The 20,493-nt window shown below is 39.2% G+C and overlaps 2 protein-coding genes and 1 pseudogene across 4 annotated transcripts; all 3 read left to right on the top strand.

Moving 5' to 3' along the window:
• The first annotated feature begins 9,244 nt into the window (after window positions 1-9,244).
• LOC113181483 (keratin, high-sulfur matrix protein, B2C-like) lies at window positions 9,245-9,856 on the top strand. Of its 3 annotated transcripts, none has more exons than XM_077800924.1 (2): window positions 9,245-9,307; window positions 9,473-9,856. In XM_077800924.1, exons 1-2 carry the CDS (start codon window positions 9,245-9,247, stop codon window positions 9,854-9,856), a joined length of 447 nt encoding a protein of 148 aa, XP_077657050.1. The 3 variants fall into 3 exon arrangements, with proteins under 3 accessions (XP_077657050.1, XP_077657049.1, XP_026242854.2); XM_077800923.1 differs by having other exon boundaries at window positions 9,383-9,856; XM_026387069.2 differs by having other exon boundaries at window positions 9,245-9,856.
• Window positions 9,857-16,649: 6,793 nt separating this feature from the next.
• On the top strand, window positions 16,650-17,102 carry LOC113181484 (keratin, high-sulfur matrix protein, B2C-like; annotated as a pseudogene).
• A 2,255-nt stretch (window positions 17,103-19,357) lies between these two features.
• On the top strand, window positions 19,358-19,732 carry LOC113181530 (keratin, high-sulfur matrix protein, B2C-like). Its single transcript, XM_026387123.2, has one exon. The coding sequence runs from the start codon at window positions 19,358-19,360 to the stop codon at window positions 19,730-19,732; it is 375 nt and encodes a 124-aa protein (XP_026242908.2).
• Window positions 19,733-20,493: the final 761 nt, after the last annotated feature.

The raw sequence follows: 20,493 nt of genomic DNA, 5'->3' as shown, positions 1-20,493 counted from the left end.
AGTGAAATCCACCATAATTTGACAAAAGAGTATAGCATGAAAAAATAAAAGTAAAAGATACTACACAATATCACCAGATAAGTCACTGTTGATTGGAGAGAAAAAGAAAGATTGAAAGAAGCTAGAATTTTCTATGAGTTAAGGTTCTGGCATCCAGGAAGGGCACCAAAATTATGGGCAAAATTACAGAGGGAGGTACCATAGAGTTGTGCAGAGGAAAGTCAGGCTAGGAGCACTGGATATATGTAGAGTGATAGTATAAGAAAAATTTGAAAAAATGTGTATGATTTACATATTAGTCAAAGGAGTGGGTAAGCAAACACTAAGGGGCTGTTGAAAGCTTTGGGGCAGGAATTGACATGATAGTATGATGTCTATGGAAGCTCCTTAAAATGACAGAGGTCAAGTCCACAGATTTAAAAAAACATACAGAAACTAATCAGGAGGCTGTTGCCTTGGCACAAGTGACGTAAGCTGAATTAAGATGATGGCTGTGAATTAAGAACACATGATGAATATGACAGATTGGAAGCCCAGAAAGCAAATTCACTAAGTTGGATACAGGAAACATGGAACAATTAGGCAACCAAATGTGATATGTTGCATTTCTGAGGGAAACTCTTCTGGTCTGCAAACAAAAGAATTTTAACATATTTGCATTTATTTACTATGAATTTAAAATCACTGCTCCACAATATATTCTTCCCACCATCCTATATTTCTCTTCTTGAGCTATTCTAAAATATTCAAAATAAAAGCAGGAGACACGGAGTTTTACTAATGCTCATTAATCCTGGAAATCAGCATGGCATAAAGAAAAAAGAAGTGGTCTAAGAAAGAGCGGGTAGGAATTTTATACCCAACTCTTCTGGCTACAGGCTGTAGCAATGCAGAAAGTCATTCAACTTTTCCAAAATGTATTTATTCCCAGACTCAACAGTATTCTAGCATAAACTAAAAAATAAAGTAGAAGTGGTCCATACCACAACAGCAGTGTTCCAATTTAGAACTCTGATGCCATATGATTGACACATTTTCTTGATTAATGCTTCCTATTGATACCACACTGATTTGTGCACTAGAGCAAGTTATGAGACAGACAAATAAGATCTTGTGTTCTTTGCAAATCCTTAGTGCTCTGTGAATAGTAAAATTAAACAAACATGCTATTTATATTAAGAATGATGTCAGGCTGGGCATGGTAATACATGCCTATAATCCCATCGGCTCAGAAGGCTGAGGAAGGAAGATCATGAGTTCAAAGCCTCAGCAATGGCGAGGCACTGAGCAGCTCAGTGAGACCCTGTCTCTAAATAAAATACAAAATAGGGCTGGGGCTGGGGGTGTGACTCAGTGGTCAAGTGCCCCTGAGTTCAATCCCTGGTCTTCCCCCAAACAAATAAAACAGATGTCAGTTTCTATACCTACAATATTAAGAGGTTAGAAATGATGATTTATTTATCTTTAACCTCCACTATTCAATGATTACATGTAATCATACCTACTGACATGGTTACCATAATATGAACTGGCATGAATCATATTCCACTGAAATTCTATTTAATATACAAACTGATATCTCATAAAAACTTGTGTTCTTCTACTTATTATTGGAAGGAAAGAATAAACGTATCACAGGTAGCAACATGTTTTCTTGGTCAACACTTTTTTTCATGTAACCCTAAACAGTGAAAAGCCATGTTCTTTTTTTGGCAACTACCAGGAGTTGCTTAAACTTTTGCTAAAATTTGCCTTTTTGTTTTTTAACAGTTACCAAATAATAAAGTCTACCATAAGAAACTATAAAGCAGCTGAAATTTGTTCTAAAGCTTTTGAATTTATAAACTATTTAAGTACGATTGATCATTCATTTCCTAAACCGCCTTCTGTTGTGATCTAGAAAAAAAGAAAAGAAAAAACTTTTTTCTTTCTTTGTTTCCTTTTCATAAGTCCAACTGTCATGCTCTTTGGTCCAATATCATTTTATAAAACACATGTGTAGTAACATAAAGTGACCTAAACTGAAAGTAAATCCTGCCTTTGAGAAATAAATGCATCTAAACAATCCATATAGCAATGATGTTCACCTTTTGTGGAGCTTTTAATAAACTTCTCTACAAATATTTGGTGATTTTTCACAGTTATTCAATATTAATTTTATCCTATTTCTTATTAAATTGGAATGGAATAGCTTTGTTCCATCCACCCTCTTGAGTTATAGATGTTTTCTCAAGTATGACTGTCTGAAGTTTAGGAGAGATCACAGAAATTGAAAGGATGCAATATCTAAAGTGATCTATGAATTTCTATGAATGTGGAGTTGATCAGAGTTTCTGCCTAGCTTATTGTAGAAACTATAATCTTACCAATCTAAAAATATAAATATAGCCTTCATCTAAGTGGCCTGACATGAAGGCACTCCTTGATTAATAGTTCTTTTCTGGAAATTTTAGTTCTGGTGAATATGATCTCAAAGTCACAACATCGTATAGGTAAGAGTCACCTTGTCAGATGCCACAACCACAAGCACAAAACCAATTCTGAGGTTTGAATGGAAATTACGGCATTGTTTGAAAATGAAACATCAACATTGCCACCAAGGACGAACACATTTAGTGAGCATTAGCTGAGCAACAAGGAAAAACCTATTTGGAGTTATGTTTAAAGCAACTCAGCATTTGAATAATCAGAGGGCCCTTAAAAAACTGGTTTAAAGACTAATAAGATAAAAATGCCGTCACAAACGGAGGACTGGCTAAGGCTTATAAAAAGCCCGAGGTGGATTAAGAAGCCATAACTCAGAAACATCTTTTGCAACACAACTCTCAACCTGACTCCTGACACCATGGCCTGCTGCTCCACCAGCTTCTGCGGATTCCCCAGCTGCTCCACCAGTGGGAACTGTGGCGCCAGCTGCTGCCGCCCCAACTGCTGCCAGACCGGCTGCTGCCAGCCCAGCGGCTGCCAGGATAGCTGCTCCCAGCCCAGCTGCTGCCAGACCAGCTGCTCCCAGACCAGCTGCTGCCAGACCAGCCGCTGCCAACCCAGCTGCTGCCAGACCAGCTGCTGTGGCTCCGGCTGTGGCTCTGGGAGTGGAATTGGAGGTGGCCAGGGTGGAGCCCTGAGCTGCCGCACCAGGTGGTGCCGCCCAGACTGCCGCGTGGAGGGCACCTGCCTGCCACCCTGCTGCGTGGCGAGCTGCACACCCCCCACCTGCTGCCAGCTGCACCATGCCCAGGCCTCCTGCTGCCGCCCATCCTACTGTGGACAGTCCTGCTGCCGCCCAGCCTGCTGCTGCTACAGCTGCCCACCACCCAACTGCTGTGAGCCCACCTGTTAAAACTTCCTTCTGAGAAGAATATCAAGAAGACGGCACTTCAAACTAACCAATGTAGAGTTCCAACAAATTTCTGAACTCCAATACCCATAACCCAGCTCACAACTCCTTGTCACACAGGTACATGATTTCCCTAGGAGGTAGAATCATTTTTGGTGGAAGATCAAAAACTTTTCATAGACCTTAGCATCAACAGAAGTCCTACAATCTGAAAAGGGATGTGTGATATTTTACTATAAATGTCATTTAAATTGTTTCAACAGCTTCTTGGGACTAGAATTTAATAAAAGCCATCTTTTCAATGATGAGTCGTTGTTAGAATTTTATTTTCTTTGGAATCTGTTAAATATGGGTTTTTTCAAAATCTCTACAAAGCTCTATAGTTTTTCTTTATTTTTATTCTTTTCATAACGATCTTTGAAAGTGGTTTTTGTTTTATTTTGTTTTGCTAGTAAATGGCCCAATATTCTTCAGCCAAAGTACACAGTTAATAGAACCCAATGCATTTATGTAGAATAAATAAATAAATAAATAAGTACACAATAGTAGTCAGCAACTGTTTCCCAACACCCTTACATGTACAAAGTGGTGGGCTCAGTATTAGAAAATATCAGTTTTTCAAAAAAGGAAGTTCTTGTGATTCAGCTTTTTGAGGTGCTGCTAAACCCATCCATGCATCTATTTGAGTTGGTGTATAATTCTTTCAATATCAAAGGTATACAAAAGCAAATGCAAACTGAGGAAGATCATAAACACAATGTTGTAAAACATCACCATAAGATGTAGAGGCATCCTGATTTCTAGTCCCAGCATTGTAACTAAATCCCTGACTTTCTTTTTCTTTGTTGTTCATTCGTTTTGGTACGGGGGATTAGAATCAGGGACACTATACCGCTGAGCCATATCTTTTTTAAGCTTTATTTTGAGAAAGAGTCTTGCAAAAGTGTCCAGGCTGGCCTTGAACTTTTTATCATCCTGCCTCAGCCTCCTGAGTAGCTGGGATTACAGGTGTGCTGTCCCTGCCCCCAGTTCAATTCATGACTTCTTGGGCAAATCACTCCACTTACCAGGACAACCACTTCTTCCACTTCTTTTTTATTTTTTATCTCTTATGGGTATATATTAATTATACAGAATAATGAGTCTCATTGTGGCATATTTGTACATATATGTGTGTGTGTGTGTATGTGTGTGTATATATATATATATATATATATATATATATATATATATAATAATTCAATTAGTTGAACTTCCTGTGACCTCCATGAATTCTCTCCCTCTCACCCCTTTCTCTACCCCCGTGATCTACCTTCCGCTTTCACATCATTTCTTTTCTTTTTCCTTATAGATTCCAAATGAGAGGAAACACATGACACTTGTTTTTCTGAGTCTGACTTATTTCAACTTAGCATGTTCATACACAAATAGATAACTTCCTAAACAGGTGGCATATCGTCAATCCCTTCAGATGTCCCAAGGGGAAAAAAATGTTCAATGATCAAACAATATTCCATGCTTCATCACCATCTTTGAGCTTTATAAAGCACATTAAACTATATAGTATATATATTTAATATACACAAAGCATATTAGACTGTATTGTATGTAATATATACCATATTATAAAGTTTTATATATATTTAATACATTAATACATATTTAATACAAATTTATAAGTATTAATACATTTAACACATACAATACATATATAATATATGAAATATAATAATATATACATAATATGTTTAACATATACATATGTAGCACTTTAGAAAACCAAGTGTCATTAAAGGGACGAGGTGACCTGCAATAAAGAAACCTCTATAGCCATCACTCTCAAATTGATTTAGCCAAAAAATCCTCTGTTCATATTTTGCTTGTTAATATCCTGTCTCTCTAATGCTATTCCAAGCATGCTTTGGGAAATGATGAGAGGGAGTACCAACTGATATTTTCACAATATGTATACAATCCTCTCATGTATTGTGAAACAGAAAATATGATGTTGGACCATGCACTGTCGATATCACTCTTTTTCTAATTTCCAGAAAGTGTTCTGAAATAAAGCAAAGATAAAATGAAAGATACACAATATTTCCATTCCATAGGATACAATCTTTGGTCATAAAATCAACATGGCAAGCCACCATGGGAGTCAAGGGACATGGGAGGTGATTACTTTAAAGATCATGGGGTATTCTTCTGGGATGATGAAAAAGTTTTAAAACTGGAGAGGTGGTGGTTGTAGATTAAGGCACTGAATGTCTCTCAATTATATACTTCAACATGATTAATTGATGTTATGTGAATTTCACCTCAATTTACAGTAACTGAAGGAACGTGACCTCCACTCATACAATTTTACCAGAACTAGATAAAGGTGCCATTTTTATCTAGTATGAAGGTATGAAGGTGCCACGTCATACCTGGGCATGCAGCTTATGGAGCCTACAGCATCTTGGTATGAAGAACAATGTGCTCCTTCCTCAGAATGGACAGAACCCCACATCAGGGCACAGCCTGCATTTCTGCACTTAGTGGCTCTAGGGCATGGTCAACATTCTATTCCCCTCATACACAGATTCCTTGTCTCTCATTAGGATAAAAAGGTTTAGTATTGATGTACCTTTCACTTAGAAGGGCTTTAGCTCAGAAGCACCAAAAAGAGCTGGGTTGGCATTCAGGTAAACTGAGAAAGATCCTAATACTTGGCTTGTAATAAAAAGTTGTAGGTGAGAGGAGATCCTTGAAGTGTATTTGCTGTCCAGTCCAGGTCACCAGAACAGGAGCAAGGATGCCCTTGGTGTGCTCCCTTGGTTGATGCATTCACCAGTTCTTATTCCTTGGAAGTCTAAGTGAGGCAGATGCAACTGGATTAGAAAACTAGTAAAATGGAAGTGAAGGATTTGGAAGAACCCCCAAAATTTGTAACTAGAAAACATTATTCCTAACTTCTTTTTTTTAATTTGTTTCGTTACCTTTTTGGTTTGGTATCACAGACTGAACCAGGGCACTTAAACACTGAGCTACATCCCCAGCCCTTTTTATTTTTTATTTTGAGACAAGGTCCCAGTAAGTTGCTAAGGGCTTCCCTAAGTTGCTGAGGCTGGCTTGGAACCCGCAGTCCTTCTGCCTCAGGCTCCCAAGCTGACATAAAGAAAGACACAAAGAAAAGACAACTCAAAACATTAGTGTCTCTCCTAAATAGAGGTCAAATGGTCAAAAATAATAGCCCCAAACATGTCCTTTCTTCTTATGGCACTGGAATGGCCTGAGCCCCCTCAACCTGAAAGAAGTAGTGAAAAACCAAAGAGAATAAGCACAGTAATTTTTTAAAATCTTTTATGTCAAGGTACTGGCATGTTACCCCCAAAAAACAATAGAGTTGTAACACCATGAATGCTTGTGACTTGTTCCTCTATTTCCGTGGACCCAATCAAGAAGACTTGGGTTCAAACGGTAGAAGAAAAGATGCCGCTTAATTCTCATTTTCTTGATTGATTGAGGGGAAGTAAGGGAATGTTCAGATTAGTTTTCATTCTGTTGCTGAGGAATAGAATTCTCACTGTAATGCCAGTGGCTCAGGAGGCTGAGGCAGGAGGATTGGGACTTCCAAGCCAGGCTCGGTAACTCAGCAAGGCCCTAAGTAATTTAGCAAGACCATGTCTCTAAATAAAAAAAAAAAATGAATAAAAATGGCTAGGAATGTGGCTCGGTGGTTAAGTGCCCCTGGGTTCAATGCCTGGTACTAAAAAAGAAAAACATAATAATTCCCTAAGGGCAATTCAAGATCAGAACATGGAAACTGAGTTAAATTGAAGAAGATGTTGAAAGCATTACCGTGGTGGAAAAGCCCAGAAATTGAAATCCAAAGTGCAACACTACTATCTACAGTGCTATTATCAATAAAGTATGTCAACTCCTCAAATATCTAAACTTTTTGCAAGCAAAGATTTTTTAATTAGTGTATTATAGCTATACATAATGGTGGGGTTCATTCCTACATAACCATACATGCACGGAATATAATTTGATCCATTTTAGTCCCCAGTACCTTCTCCCTCCCTCCTGTTCTTCCCCTCCCTATTTCCCCTTCTCTACTTCTTTGGCCTTCCCCCTATATAATTATCTTTATAAACTGGTACTTTATAGGGTCTATAAAGGTGGAATTCACTGTGGTACAGGCACACAGTGTAATTTGGTCAAACTCATTCCACTGATCCTCCCTTTTCCTGTCCCTCTCCACTCCCCTTCCAACCCCCTCCCTCTGGGTTTTTCTATCATCTTCATGGAGCTGGTAAAATCTTCTTGAATATCAAAGATTCTGCCAAGTATAGATATAAATTCAATAGCTCCTACAAGCGTGACAATGACTAATGCCCATTTTAAGCATCCAAGGAAAGATTAGCACGTCAAAGGAACTCAAGAAGCAGCCAGAAATTCACAAGGAACATGATCTTCTATTTCAAATAGGATGCGAGATTTTCAAATATGTCTTAATTCTGACTTGGGAATAGTTTATGACTTCTGCTCAAAACCTTCATTTCTGGACAAACAGAACAGCACTCGGTATTCTGGTTCAAAGCCCCTGGCTGGCATTTGAACTTCCCTTTCTCTGCAGTACAGCCCATGCTCCATGGAGGCCTGGTCACCTTTAATGCCCTAATGAAACCTTCATCCTTAATGGGCTGGAAAAATTATATGATTTGAATGCGGCAACAGACGAAGGTAGACTAGTCTTTAACATCTACAACGATCCGCATACTGTAGTTCTAACAAACTACTGACCCATACTCCATTGTAAATATATTGAATATAACTTTATGCAACTAAAAACATTTAAATTTATAGAATATCTTGAGATAAAAGATTAGGCAAAGTCACAATTAAGTTCACACTTTTGGCACATGTTCATGAAGCTATTAAAAAATAAACAAAATCTCTAGCAAAGTCTCTAATTAGCATTGTTATTATTTATGCTAAGCTATACCTCTTCACTCTCAAAACTGTCTGGAAGAAAGAGGGCAAGTTTTCACATCTTCGATTTTCCTTAGAACAACTGCTTACTTGAGGGGGGAGGGGGAACCGGGAACTAGCTATTGTGGTTCACAATTTAGTCTGGAGTCAGAGAGTGGAGGGTCAGATTCCAGCTTCACATTGTGACCTTGGTGTGACCTTGGACCAGTTAATTAAATCTGTCTGTGGCTCATTTTCCTCACCTGGATTATCAGAGTAGCAGTGATACCCACCCCATAAGATTGCTGAGAAAATTAAGTGAATTGATACATGTAAGGTATTTGGAACATTGAGGTATATAACAAGCACTCCCAAAATGTTACAAATGACAACCCATTCACATTTACCAGTATGAAAGAAAGCATCCCTTTTCTGACCAGTTTAATCTAGTCTTGCTTCACAGCTAAAGTGAAGATGAGAAAGAGAAGGAGCAGCCATTAATATTGGGGGCCATGGGCTAGGAATTGAACTCCCGTGGGAGACCCTAGTATCCAGTTATAAGGGTCAAACTTGAGTAACATTGACACTCCTTAAAGGTGAGCAGCATTAGTCAATTATCCTTTGGGCAATGGAAAAACTTTAACAAACATGCGGGATTAGGGGTTATGCTCTCAACGAACGCTAGTGACTACTGCACCATGATACAGAATCCTAATTGAAAGCCAAATAAAATCAACTTTTAAAGGCTTTAAAAAGGTTGACCAAATAACTCAGGAACAGGACAATTAGCATTCAGAGGCAAATTATCTAAACACAAACAAGGAAAAGACTTTGGGAATAAGGAAAAGAGAAGCTGACCAAGGATTATAAAAGGCCCCATGTGGCAGTCACTGCTAAAATTCAAGAACTTCTCTAAGCCACACAATCCTCAAGCCAACCCCTGACACCATGGCCTGCTGCTCCACCAGCTTCTGCGGATTCCCCAGCTGCTCCACCAGTGGGAACTGTGGCGCCAGCTGCTGCCGCCCCAACTGCTGCCAGACCGGCTGCTGCCAGCCCAGCGGCTGCCAGGATAGCTGCTCCCAGCCCAGCTGCTCCCAGCCCAGCTGCTGCCAGACCAGCTGCTGCCAACCCAGCTGCTGCCAGACCAGCTGCTGTCAGCCCAGCTGCTGCCAGACCAGCTGCTGCCAACCCAGCTGCTGCCAGACCAGCTGCAGCCAGCCCAGCTGCTGCCAGACCAGCTGCTGTCAGCCCAGCTGCTGCCAGACTAGCTGCTGTGGATCTGGCTGTGGCTCTGGCTGTGGCTCTGGGAGTGGAATTGGAGGTGGCCAGGGTGGAGCCATGAGCTACCGCATCAGGTGGTGCCGCCCAGACTGCCGCGTGGAGGGCACCTTCCTGCCACCCTGCTGCGTGGCGAGCTGCACACCCCCCACCTGCTGCCAGCTGCACCATGCCCAGGCCTCCTGCTGCCGCCCATCCTACTGTGGACAGTCCTGCTGCCGTCCAGCCTGCTGCTGCTACAGCTGCCCACCACCCTCTTGCTGTGAGCCCACCTGTTAAGAGCCAACCTGCTGAATCTCAACTTGAAGTTTCAAGTTTGCACTCAGACCAGGAACTAATTATCTCTTCAACCACTCCTGGAACACTAACAAATCCTTGACCCTTTATTTGGCTTTTGTTATGGGGGTTACCAAATAGTTGGGGCTCACAGAACTATGTTTCCACTCAGCACCGGAAAGACTTGGATCTCTCCTCTGAGGAAAACACAGATTTGACTGAAGAAATGAGAAAAGCATTTGTGATCTTCTGCAGATATTTGACCACACTCTCCAAAGCTCATTGAGGCGGAGCCCATGGAAGAACTATCTCTTCTTTTCAGATACTTTCCCCTCTGCCACTTCACCATCCTGCAAATTGTAACTCTTATGGAAGAAGAAGAATATGCCAATATCTAGTAAATTATATCTAATGGTGCAGCAAAAAAATCTCTTTTCTTTATTGTGTTTGTGATAGATATTTCACACAAAGTCACATGGAAGATTTCAATCCGTTTTTTTATCCCACACTATTCTTCTTGTTAGGAAATGTGATGAAGTATGGTGGATGTTAAGCCCCATAAAAATACGCAGTAAAGTCAATTACCCTAGAGTCTCGGAAATGTCCTAGGTTCTGTCACCACACATTGACTTCTCACAGTGCTTTTACAAATAAGAATGGTATAGAATCTAGAGCCTAAACGTGACTTATTCTTCAATCACAGTGTTGCAGGGGACAGGCGAGGCAGGACACCAAATAGAAAACTGAAGGTAGGCTTACTTAGCTATAGTCAGGTTCAGAGGGCAAAGCTTTCACTGTAATCAATCAATCTTCCTGCACCCTGAGGAGAGGCAGTTTAGAACTTTATACCCAGTGTGTAAGGGGAGGGGCTCAGAAGTTCACAGTCTGCAGAACTTACCCCAAAGCAGCTTTTTCTTTCACTGTTCTGGGCAAGTCAACCTTTCTTCTCTCCTCCTGCCAGTTGCTACCATAGAGTTACCCAATTAGTAATTGTTAAAGGATCTGTCTTTTTTTTTTTTTTATCACACTTTGCATTTGCAAACACACTTCTACAGACTACAATACCGGATAAATGTTTGTGAAAAACCTGGAGTGCTGATCTCTTCCAGGCCAGAGGCCAAGTAAGATAGAGCAACAGGGAATAGAAAGTTTACCTTATCGAACTCTTCTATAGAGACTCTTCTGCTGATAGTCCTAAGATCAATTATGGTGAAGATTTCTGGAGAAGCTTAGTCAAGAAAATGAAGCTTAATTTTCTGTGGAGCCACTACAAGAGGTATGAAATTTCAGACCATCTTCAAACAGTGGTAATATGTGCTAATAAAGCACATTTTTCTGTTTGTATGGAATCTCACAAGTTAGAGCAAGAGAAATATAAGGAGGAGAAAACTGAAAAAAATACAGTCCCAATGAGATGGAGTTTTTTACTCCAAAAAAATATATATATATATAAAAAATATATATTATGTATATGAAAATATATTATGTATATATGCACATATATACACATATATGCATATTTATTATATGTAAACACATTTGTATATCATACACATACACAACATATTTATACACTTTTCAACCTAAGTGTCAGGAAATGCTTCATGTGTTTAGATGGTTTTTTAGACAAGGTTTAGGATTAATTCACAGTTCCCTGGACTTAAACTAGAGGGTACTGAAAGTATTTTTTTTAATATAAAGAATAGCACTTTGGTTAAATTCACAACACTTCATTCATTTCAATGTGAATGAGAACTGGAAAATTAGAAAGCATAAATAAAGGTAACAAATAGTTAAAGAATCAACCAATCCAAAGAAAAACCTCTGAATGACAAAACAGTAGCAGAGACACATTCTATCCTCTTTCCCCCTTGATTCTAACTACTGACCACTTTTCAATATTACAACCTAAATAGTTCTTGCTGAGAAAAAATAAATAAAATAAAATTACAAGTGACTTTGGTAAAATGCAAATTCAGCTTTTCTTTTTTTTAATTTTTATTGTTGGTTGTTCAAAACATTACATAGTTCTTGATATATCATATTTCACATTTTGATTCAAGTGGGTTATGAACTCCCATTTTTACCCCGTATACAGATTGCAGAATCACATCAGTTACACATCCACTGATTTACATATTGCTATACTAGTGTCTGTTGTATTCTGCTGCCTTTCCTATACTCTACTATCCCCCCTCCCCTCCCCTCCCCTCCCCTCTTCTCTCTCTACCCCATCTACTGTAACTCATTTCTCCCCCTTGTTTTTTTTTCCCTTTCCCCTCACTTCCTCTTGCATGTAATTTTGTATAACCCTGAGGGTCTCCTTCCATTTCCATGCAATTTCCCTTCTCTCTCCCTTTCCCTCCCATCTCTCATCCCTGTTTAATTTTAATCTTCTTCTCATGCTCTTCCTCCCTACTCTGTTCTTAGTTACTCTCCTTATATCAAAGAAGACATTTGGCATTTGTTTTTTAGGGGTTGGCTAGCTTCACTTCATCTGCTCTAATGCCATCCATTTCCCTGCAAATTCTATGATTTTGTCATTCTTTAATGCAGAGTAATACTTCATTGTGTATAAATGCCACATTTTTTTTTATCCATTCGTCTATTGAAGGGCATCTAGGTTGGTTCCACAGTCTTGCTATTGTGAATTGTGCTGCTATGAACATCGATGTAGCAGTGTCCCTGTAGTATGCTCTTTTTAGGTCTTTAGGGAATAGACCGAGAAGGGGAATAGCTGGGTCAAATGGTGGTTCCATTCCCAGCTTTCCAAGAAATCTCCATACTGCTTTCCAAATTGGCCGCACCAATTTGCAGTCCTACCAGCAATGTACAAGTGTACCCTTTTCCCCACATCCTCGCCAGCACTTGTTGTTGTTTGACTTCATAATGGCTGCCAATCTTACTGGAGTGAGATGGTATCTTAGGGTGGTTTTGATTTGCATTTCTCTGACTGCTAGCAATGGTGAGCATTTTTTCATGTACTTGTTGATTGATTGTATGTCCTCCTCTGAGAAGTGTTTGTTCAGGTCCTTGACCCATTTGTTGATTGGGTTATTTGTTTTCTTATTGTTTAATTTTTTTGAGTTCTTTGTATACTCTGGATATTAGGGCTTTATCTGAAGTGTGAGGAGTAAAGATTTGTTCCCATGATGTAGGCTCCCTATTTACCTCTCTTATTGTTTCTTTTGCTGAGAAAAAACTTTTTAGTTTGAGTAAGTCCCATTTGTTGATTCTACTTATTAACTCTTGTGCTATGGGTGTCCTATTGAGGAATTTGGAGCCCGACCCCACAGTATGTAGATCATAGCCAACTTTTTTCAGCTTTTCATTATGACCATGAACTGCTAATCATTCCTTCAGTCTGCATTCCACAAGCAATTATTGAACATCTACAAGCAAGGTAGTATAGAGGCACCATGTAGACAACCAAGGTGAATCTGACATGGCCTTAGGGATCATGCCCTTAAGGAATGGATGACTTAGTAGAACAATTACACATTTTTAGCCCTGGAAGGCGTCTTAGAGATCATCTCATTTTATAGATGAGTAAATCATTGTTCAGAGAGATTAAGTGACTTTTCTGGGCTCACACAGTCACATAGTTGTAGAACCAGTTTGCAAAGTTCACTTGGTTTAATTAAATGATTTCTCAGTGAAGATCTCAGTCCCCTAATCACCTAAAGCTTGGCCCATTTAATGTCTCTTTCAGCTTCAAATTCTATTATTATTTTAAAATTCAAACTCACCAACTAAAAATGATTGATGTCTTATTGGTTGGGGAATGATTCAATAAATTCTGGTATGATCAGCCTCTGGAAAATTGTATAGCTATTAAAATGAGTTACAAACATAGGATATATTAAGAATTTGAATAACATAGATAAATCTTATCCATAGGTCCACAAATCTATATATGAATTCTTAGAAAAACACAACCTACCGTGAAAAAAGGAGAAAATCTGGACAGACATATAACTAACAAGGAGATTGAATCAGTAATCAAAACTTCCCAAGAAAGAAAATCCAAGAACCAGATCTGTTGAATTCTACCAAAGAAAAATTAACACCAATCCTCAAAATCCTCCAAAAAATTGAAGAGGAGAGAACACTTCCAAAGTCATTCTGTTAAATCAGCCTTACTATACCAAAGTCAAGTAAGTACACTCTAAGGAAAAAATATCCCTTATGAATAATCATAGAAAAAGCATTAACTTAGTAGTAACAAACAATGTTCAATGGCACATTAGAAGGATTGAAAAATCACTACCAAATAGGACTTTATCCTAGAATGCAAAAATGGTTCAACATACACAAATCAATCAATGTAACACACTGCTTTAACAGAATTGAAGAGAGAATACACAATCATCTCAACTGATCCAAAGGAAGCATTTGAAAAAATTCAAAACCCTTTCATAATTTAAAAAACAATCAATAAACTAAGAATGGAAGCAAACTACTCAATGTAATAAGTGCCACATATGAAAATAATATACTTCCCTTATACTCAATAATGAAAGACTAAAATCCTTCTTTCCCCTAAGATTAGGAACAAGATAAGAATGCCAACTTTCATCCATTTGATTTATCAGAGTCCAGGGTGTTCCAGCCAAAGCAATTAAAAAGGAAAAAGCAAATTGTCTCTGTTCAGAGACAATATAATCCTTGATGTAGAAACCCCTAAAGATTTTATACACGCACACTACAACCAATAAGTGAATGTAGCAAAGTTACAAATACAAAATCAGCACACAAAATATCATTAATTTCTATACATTAGCAATGAACAATCTGAAAAGGAAAGTAAGAAAGCAATTCCATTTACAATAGCATCAAAAAAAAATAAATAAAACACTTAGGAATAAATTAACCCAGGGGAAATAATTGTACACCAGAAACTTCAAAATATCAACTGAAATAAATTTCAAAAGATGCAAATGAAAGATTTCCTGTGTTCATTGATTGGAAGATAATATTGGGTTTTTTTTTATGGTTATCTCTGTTTTTTTTCGTTTTTTTTTAATTGGTTGTTCACAACATTACAAAGCTCTTGACATATCATATTTCATACATTAGATTGAAGTGGGTTATGAACTCCCAATTTTTACCCCAAATGCAGATTGCAGAATCTCGTCGGTTACACATCCACAATTTTACATAATGCCCTATTAGTAACTGTTGTATTCTGCTACCTTTCCTATCCCCTACTATCCCCCTCCCCTTCCCTCACATCTTCTCTCTCTACCCCATCTACTGTAATTCATTTCTCTCCTTGTTTATTTTCCCATTCCCCTCACAACCTCTTATATGTAATTTTGTAAAGCAATGAGGGTCTCCCTTCATTTCCATGCAATTTCCCTTTATTATTAAGATAAAAATATCAACGAAATCTACAGACATAATGAAATCTCTATCAAAATCTCAGTGGTGGGCTGGAGTTGTGTCTCAGTGGCAGAGCACTGATCTCGAATATGTGAGGCACTGAGTTCCAGTCTCAGCACCACATAAAAATAAATAAACAAAATAAAGATATTATATCCATGTATAACTAAAAAATATATTTTTAAAAAATCTCAGTGGTGATTTGCACAAATAGAACACTCCATTCAAAAATTCATATATAATCATGAGGGATCCAAAATACTAAAAACAGTTTTGAAAAAGAAGAATAAGGTTAGTCTCAAGCTTCCTGATTTTAAAATTTATTATAAAGCTGCAGTGATTAAAACATTGTAGAACTATATAAAGACATACATATGGACCAGTGCAATATAGTACTCAGAAATAAACTGTCAGATAAATGGTCAAAAGATTTTCACTATGGATAGTTTTTAAAATTTTCTAATTTAAGTGTGTATTAGACCCAAACTTCACTGAAATAGAAGATGTTTGTGTGTATATGTATACGTGTATTGCAGAAGCAGAGGTAAAGGTGTTAAAGAACAATATACAACCAAGTGCCAATATTGATTATCTTAATGTATTAGTTTTGGAAAAGGTGTTGTGTGGGGTGGGGGAAATAATATTAATTGGTCTTTAATCTGTAAAGTTTGACTTGTTTCAATATGTATCTATCATTAGCATGTAGCATATATTTTTAATTGAACAACCAGTAAACAATTTTCAGGTAAAAGTCATTAAAGGCTTCAGTTGGTAATATGCGTGTTGGTGACTGAAGGCAAGAATACAAAAATACAGTTCTAGGACCCTGTAACTTGCAGCTGATCACAGAAAGGCAAACTTGGTTTGGATGCTGATGAATTAAGAGATTGCTCATGTTTTGATGGCAATAATATCATCAGTCTTCTCGAACCTGAACAATTTGTTGATGAAGTCATAATCAGGATTGAGTGTCAACTTAGGAAGAAAATTTCAGTTCAGATAAACTGTGTCTAAAGGTTATAGAAGGACAGGTATGACAAAGTGAGCCACGGCAGTGTGTGCCCCAAGTTTAGTCTGCCATGTGAATTACAGAAAGAGGTGCTGCTGGGATTGGCTTCTGTGAAGCACCTTCTCTTAGTTCAGAGGGCAAAAAAGACACATAATGAGACTTAATTGAACATTGCCCAGAGCGGACAATTGGACAATTGAAATGCTATTTATAATTTTCTAAACAACTCAAGCATGAGCCAATCAAACACTGACAATTCAATTGGCATCAAGGAAAGATGCTAAATGTTAGGTAAACATGCAGCTCAGGGGACTATATAAAAGGCTGGGTTTAGAAGGTAGGTACAACCAAAACTCAGAAAAATCACTTAGCAGTTTAGCTCTCAGACAGACTCCTGACACCATGGCCTGCTGCTCCACCAGCTTCTGCGGATTCCCCAGCTGCTCCACCAGTGGGAACTGTGGCGCCAGCTGCTGCCGCCCCAACTGCTGCCAGACCGGCTGCTGCCAGCCAGCGCTGCCAGGATAGCTGCTCAGCCCAGCTGCTGCCAGACCAGCCGCTGCCAACCCAGCTGCTGCCAGACCAGCTGCTGTGGCTCCGGCTATGGCTCTGGGAGTGGAATTGGAGGTGGCCAGGGTGGAGCCATGAGCTACCGCATCAGGTGGTGCCGCCCAGACTGCCGCGTGGAGGGCACTTTCCTGCCACCCTGCGAGCTGCACACCCCCCACCTGCTGCCAGCTGCACCATGCCCAGGCCTCCTGCTGCCGCCCATCCTACTGTGGACAGTCCTGCTGCCGCCCAGCCTGCTGCTGCTACAGCTGCCCACCACCCAACTGCTGTGAGCCCACCTGTTAAGAGCCAACCTGCTGATTTCTTAAAAATGGAAGGGGAAACAAGGGAAAACTATGTTCTTCTCTGCAGAAGTATACCATTTGTTGGATGCTAAGTATCATGATGTTGCTCAGCTACTCCTAAATAATGGAACTCTTGGTCAGGACCCCTAAGGAAACCACATATGGATCATCATGCTCTGGAGACCCTGCCTGGCTTGAACAGGTCTCCAGGATGGGGAAGCTCCTCATCCAACGACATCTCTGCACTCCTCCCCGTTTCTCTATCCCCACACATCTTCAGACCTGCTTTCCACTGTGACTTCTAATAAAATGTTGTAATGTCCAAAGCAAACAGACTTATGTCCTTCTTCTACCTTTAAGCATGTTCACCTACAACTGGAATTCAAGGGGACCACTCTCCTTTTGCATTTCAATAATAATCCTTGGGGATAAACACATAGGCTAAGCTAGAAATATTAAATGCAAGTTAAATTATGCTTAAATCCATCTACTACTAAAATTTTCCATTCATTACTCTTCAAAGTTATTCAAATTTTTTTCATGCTGTACTCTACCAAGATTGGGTCTAGACCAAGAGAGCCATTTTCCACTGAAATTTTCGGGTTGATAAAAGCTTTTGAGTTCCTACCTGTATATCTAATCTCTCTAATGTCTAACCTTCTCTAATCTCTCCCATTTAACAAACCATGTGTTTTCCTTCATTCATGCCCAACATAAAGAAATGGTATTACCTACTAAATAGGTCTGAAAATATCTATCAGATACTATCCATTTTCTAAGAGCATTTAGGTTTAATTCCTATGCCTTAGCCTATCTCATTCATTCCTCAGACTCTCAAATTGGTCTCCAAACTTCAACTCCCAATTTTCACCTTCATTTACTGTACGTATAAGAGGTATCTGTGGTCTAAATGACAGAACAAGTAGCTCAGCAGCATACCTAGTGAGTTCTACCATCACCATGTCAGACAGCTGCATTAGAAACCTGAAACAGCTATGTCATGATGCATAATTTGTAACCCAAGCAAATATTGTTCTCTTAAGAAGCGAACACAAACTTCGAACAAAAAGAAATAGCTTTTACCATTTAATTTTTGAATTCTTCTCTAAGCTTTTGAGTGTAATAGTAAAAAATACAATAACACACACATCCAGGAAAAACATTAAAAATTTTTTCAAAGTTATTTTTATAAGCTCCTAGCACTTACCTCTATCATTTAATAGATGGCAGTGATGTATCATACAGAAGATGCATTGCAGGAAATATAAAGCAGATGATGGTACATTCTTCAAAAGATCATAACTCCTAGACATTTTTTTTCCCCTGAATGTCAGTTCAACTATTGAATTCAGATAAAAATAATTCAACATTTCCCGGTCTCTTCTCACAGGAAATAACAAGTCTCCTTCACAGGTGTTACAACTTGAAAGTTCTGTTTAATAATTTATGAGTTGTGCAGGGCATTCATGAATCATGCCTTTTACTCCACCCACTCAATAAACATTTATTGAATCAATAATAAATTCAAAAAAACATTTATTAAGATGCTACCAGAAGCTAAGCTGGATACCTTCTTTTCAGTAAGCTGCTTGGTTCACAAAAGTAAAATAAAATAAATAGTTTTCTGGCCTGGAACACAAATAGTATTTACTCATTTCAAATTAGTAGAAATCAAAGGAACTGTAATGGTAATTTGATATGATGTTGGAGTATTTGTGGTGGAAGTTTTAACTATACGTGACCAAAGTACTACTTCATTTCAGCAAATATCCTGGTTCTAAACTCAATAGAATTCATTCTATATATCCTGGAGTGAAAAAAAATAATACTTAAAAATAAGACAATTACCCTAAGCTTTAGAAGTCTGGACAGACAGTCACGTGGAATGACGACTGTCAAAATGAGGGTGTCGACTGACTGGTCTAAAGTGGGAGGAGTCTTTGAACACAGGAAACCACAAACATATTCTAAAGAGCAAAAGACTGATATGACGAGTCCCCAAAACCTTATAAAACAGAGTAATTTCCAAACTGCTGCCCATAATATGTCCTAAGTATTTCAATGCAAGCCAATCAGAGGACCACTAAGGAACAAATTTAAACAAAAAACAAGAAAAATATGTTAAGAATTTTATAAACAGCTGCTGGTTCAGATATATAAAGGCCCCATGTGGCAGTCACCTCTCAAACTCAGAAACTCCTCCAACCAACCCAGGTCTCAACCCAACTCCCAGCTCTCAACCCAACTCCTGACACCATGGCCTGCTGCTCCACCGGCTTCTGCGGATTCCCCAGCTGCTCCACCAGTGGGAACTGTGGCTCCAGCTGCTGCCAGCCCAGCTGCTTCGAGTCCAGCTGTGGCATTGGGGGCGGCATCGGAGGCGGCTTTGGCCAGGAGGGTGGCTTCGGAGCCATGAGCTACCGCATTAGGTGGTGCCGCCCAGACTGCCGCGTGGAGGGCACCTTCCTGCCACCCTGCTGCGTGGTGAGCTGCACACCCCCCACCTGCTGCCAGCTGCACCATGCCCAGGCCTCCTGCTGCCGCCCATCCTACTGTGGACAGTCCTGCTGCCGCCCAGCCTGCTGCTGCTACAGCTGCCCACCACCCTCCTGCTGTGAGCCCACCTGTTAAGAGCCAGCCTGCTGATTTTTGATTGCCCAGGATGCAGCATCTCTGAACTATTCATCCTCTTGACCATCTCTGAACCACTAAGATGTTCTTAGACCTCTATTTCATTTTCTCTTATGTGGGCTATCAAGGGTCTGAGAATCACCATTCTGATTCCATTCTATAATGAATACATCGATCTTCACTGTGGACAGAAAAATGCTGTGAACCCATCTTCAGTTCATCAAATTGCACGATGATATTTCTGATCCTCTTGCAAGACTGAAAACGACCACCATATTCTGGAATTTTTCCTTGAGAACTGTCTACAATGCTTATTTTCCCACCTTGCTTTATGATCTCTATTTATCTTGTTTGCCTGCAATTATTTTACAATGCCAAGGCACCAGAGTATAGCCAAGAGACATTCCTAAGATGTCATCAGAGAGAAAGGAAGGTCTTCACCCAACATCCAGCTTCTAAGAAGTCAGCTGAACCTTTCTACAGTTCAGCATGAGACCTCTCCCTTGTTTTTTTGGATCATAATGATCTTGCCTGTTGGCTATTTCAATTATATCTGTGGCACTGTGTCTTCTGATGTTTCTTAATAAAGGTTATATACTGGGCAAAGAAACCATGGTCTCTGTTTCTACTTGTACATCTAGTGGTTTTGCTGCTTTTAATTCAAGAACATCTACTTGAAAAAATTCAGTTGTTTCTTTTTGAGAATGAAGTCATATAATATATAACATATCACATATTAACAATAAAAATATAGTAATCGC

The sequence above is a fragment of the Urocitellus parryii genome, chromosome 7 (assembly GCF_045843805.1).
Source record: "Urocitellus parryii isolate mUroPar1 chromosome 7, mUroPar1.hap1, whole genome shotgun sequence".
Taxonomy (NCBI): domain Eukaryota; kingdom Metazoa; phylum Chordata; class Mammalia; order Rodentia; family Sciuridae; genus Urocitellus; species Urocitellus parryii.
The sequence above is the reverse complement of the archived record's forward strand: the minus strand, read 5'-3'. Positions and strand labels throughout refer to the sequence as shown.

Excerpts from the sequence above, each read along its gene's own strand:
- LOC113181530 (XM_026387123.2), top strand. The coding sequence starts at position 19,358 with ATGGCCTGCTGCTCCACCGGCTTCTGCGGATTCCCCAGCTGCTCCACC.
- LOC113181483 (XM_026387069.2), top strand. The coding sequence starts at position 9,245 with ATGGCCTGCTGCTCCACCAGCTTCTGCGGATTCCCCAGCTGCTCCACC.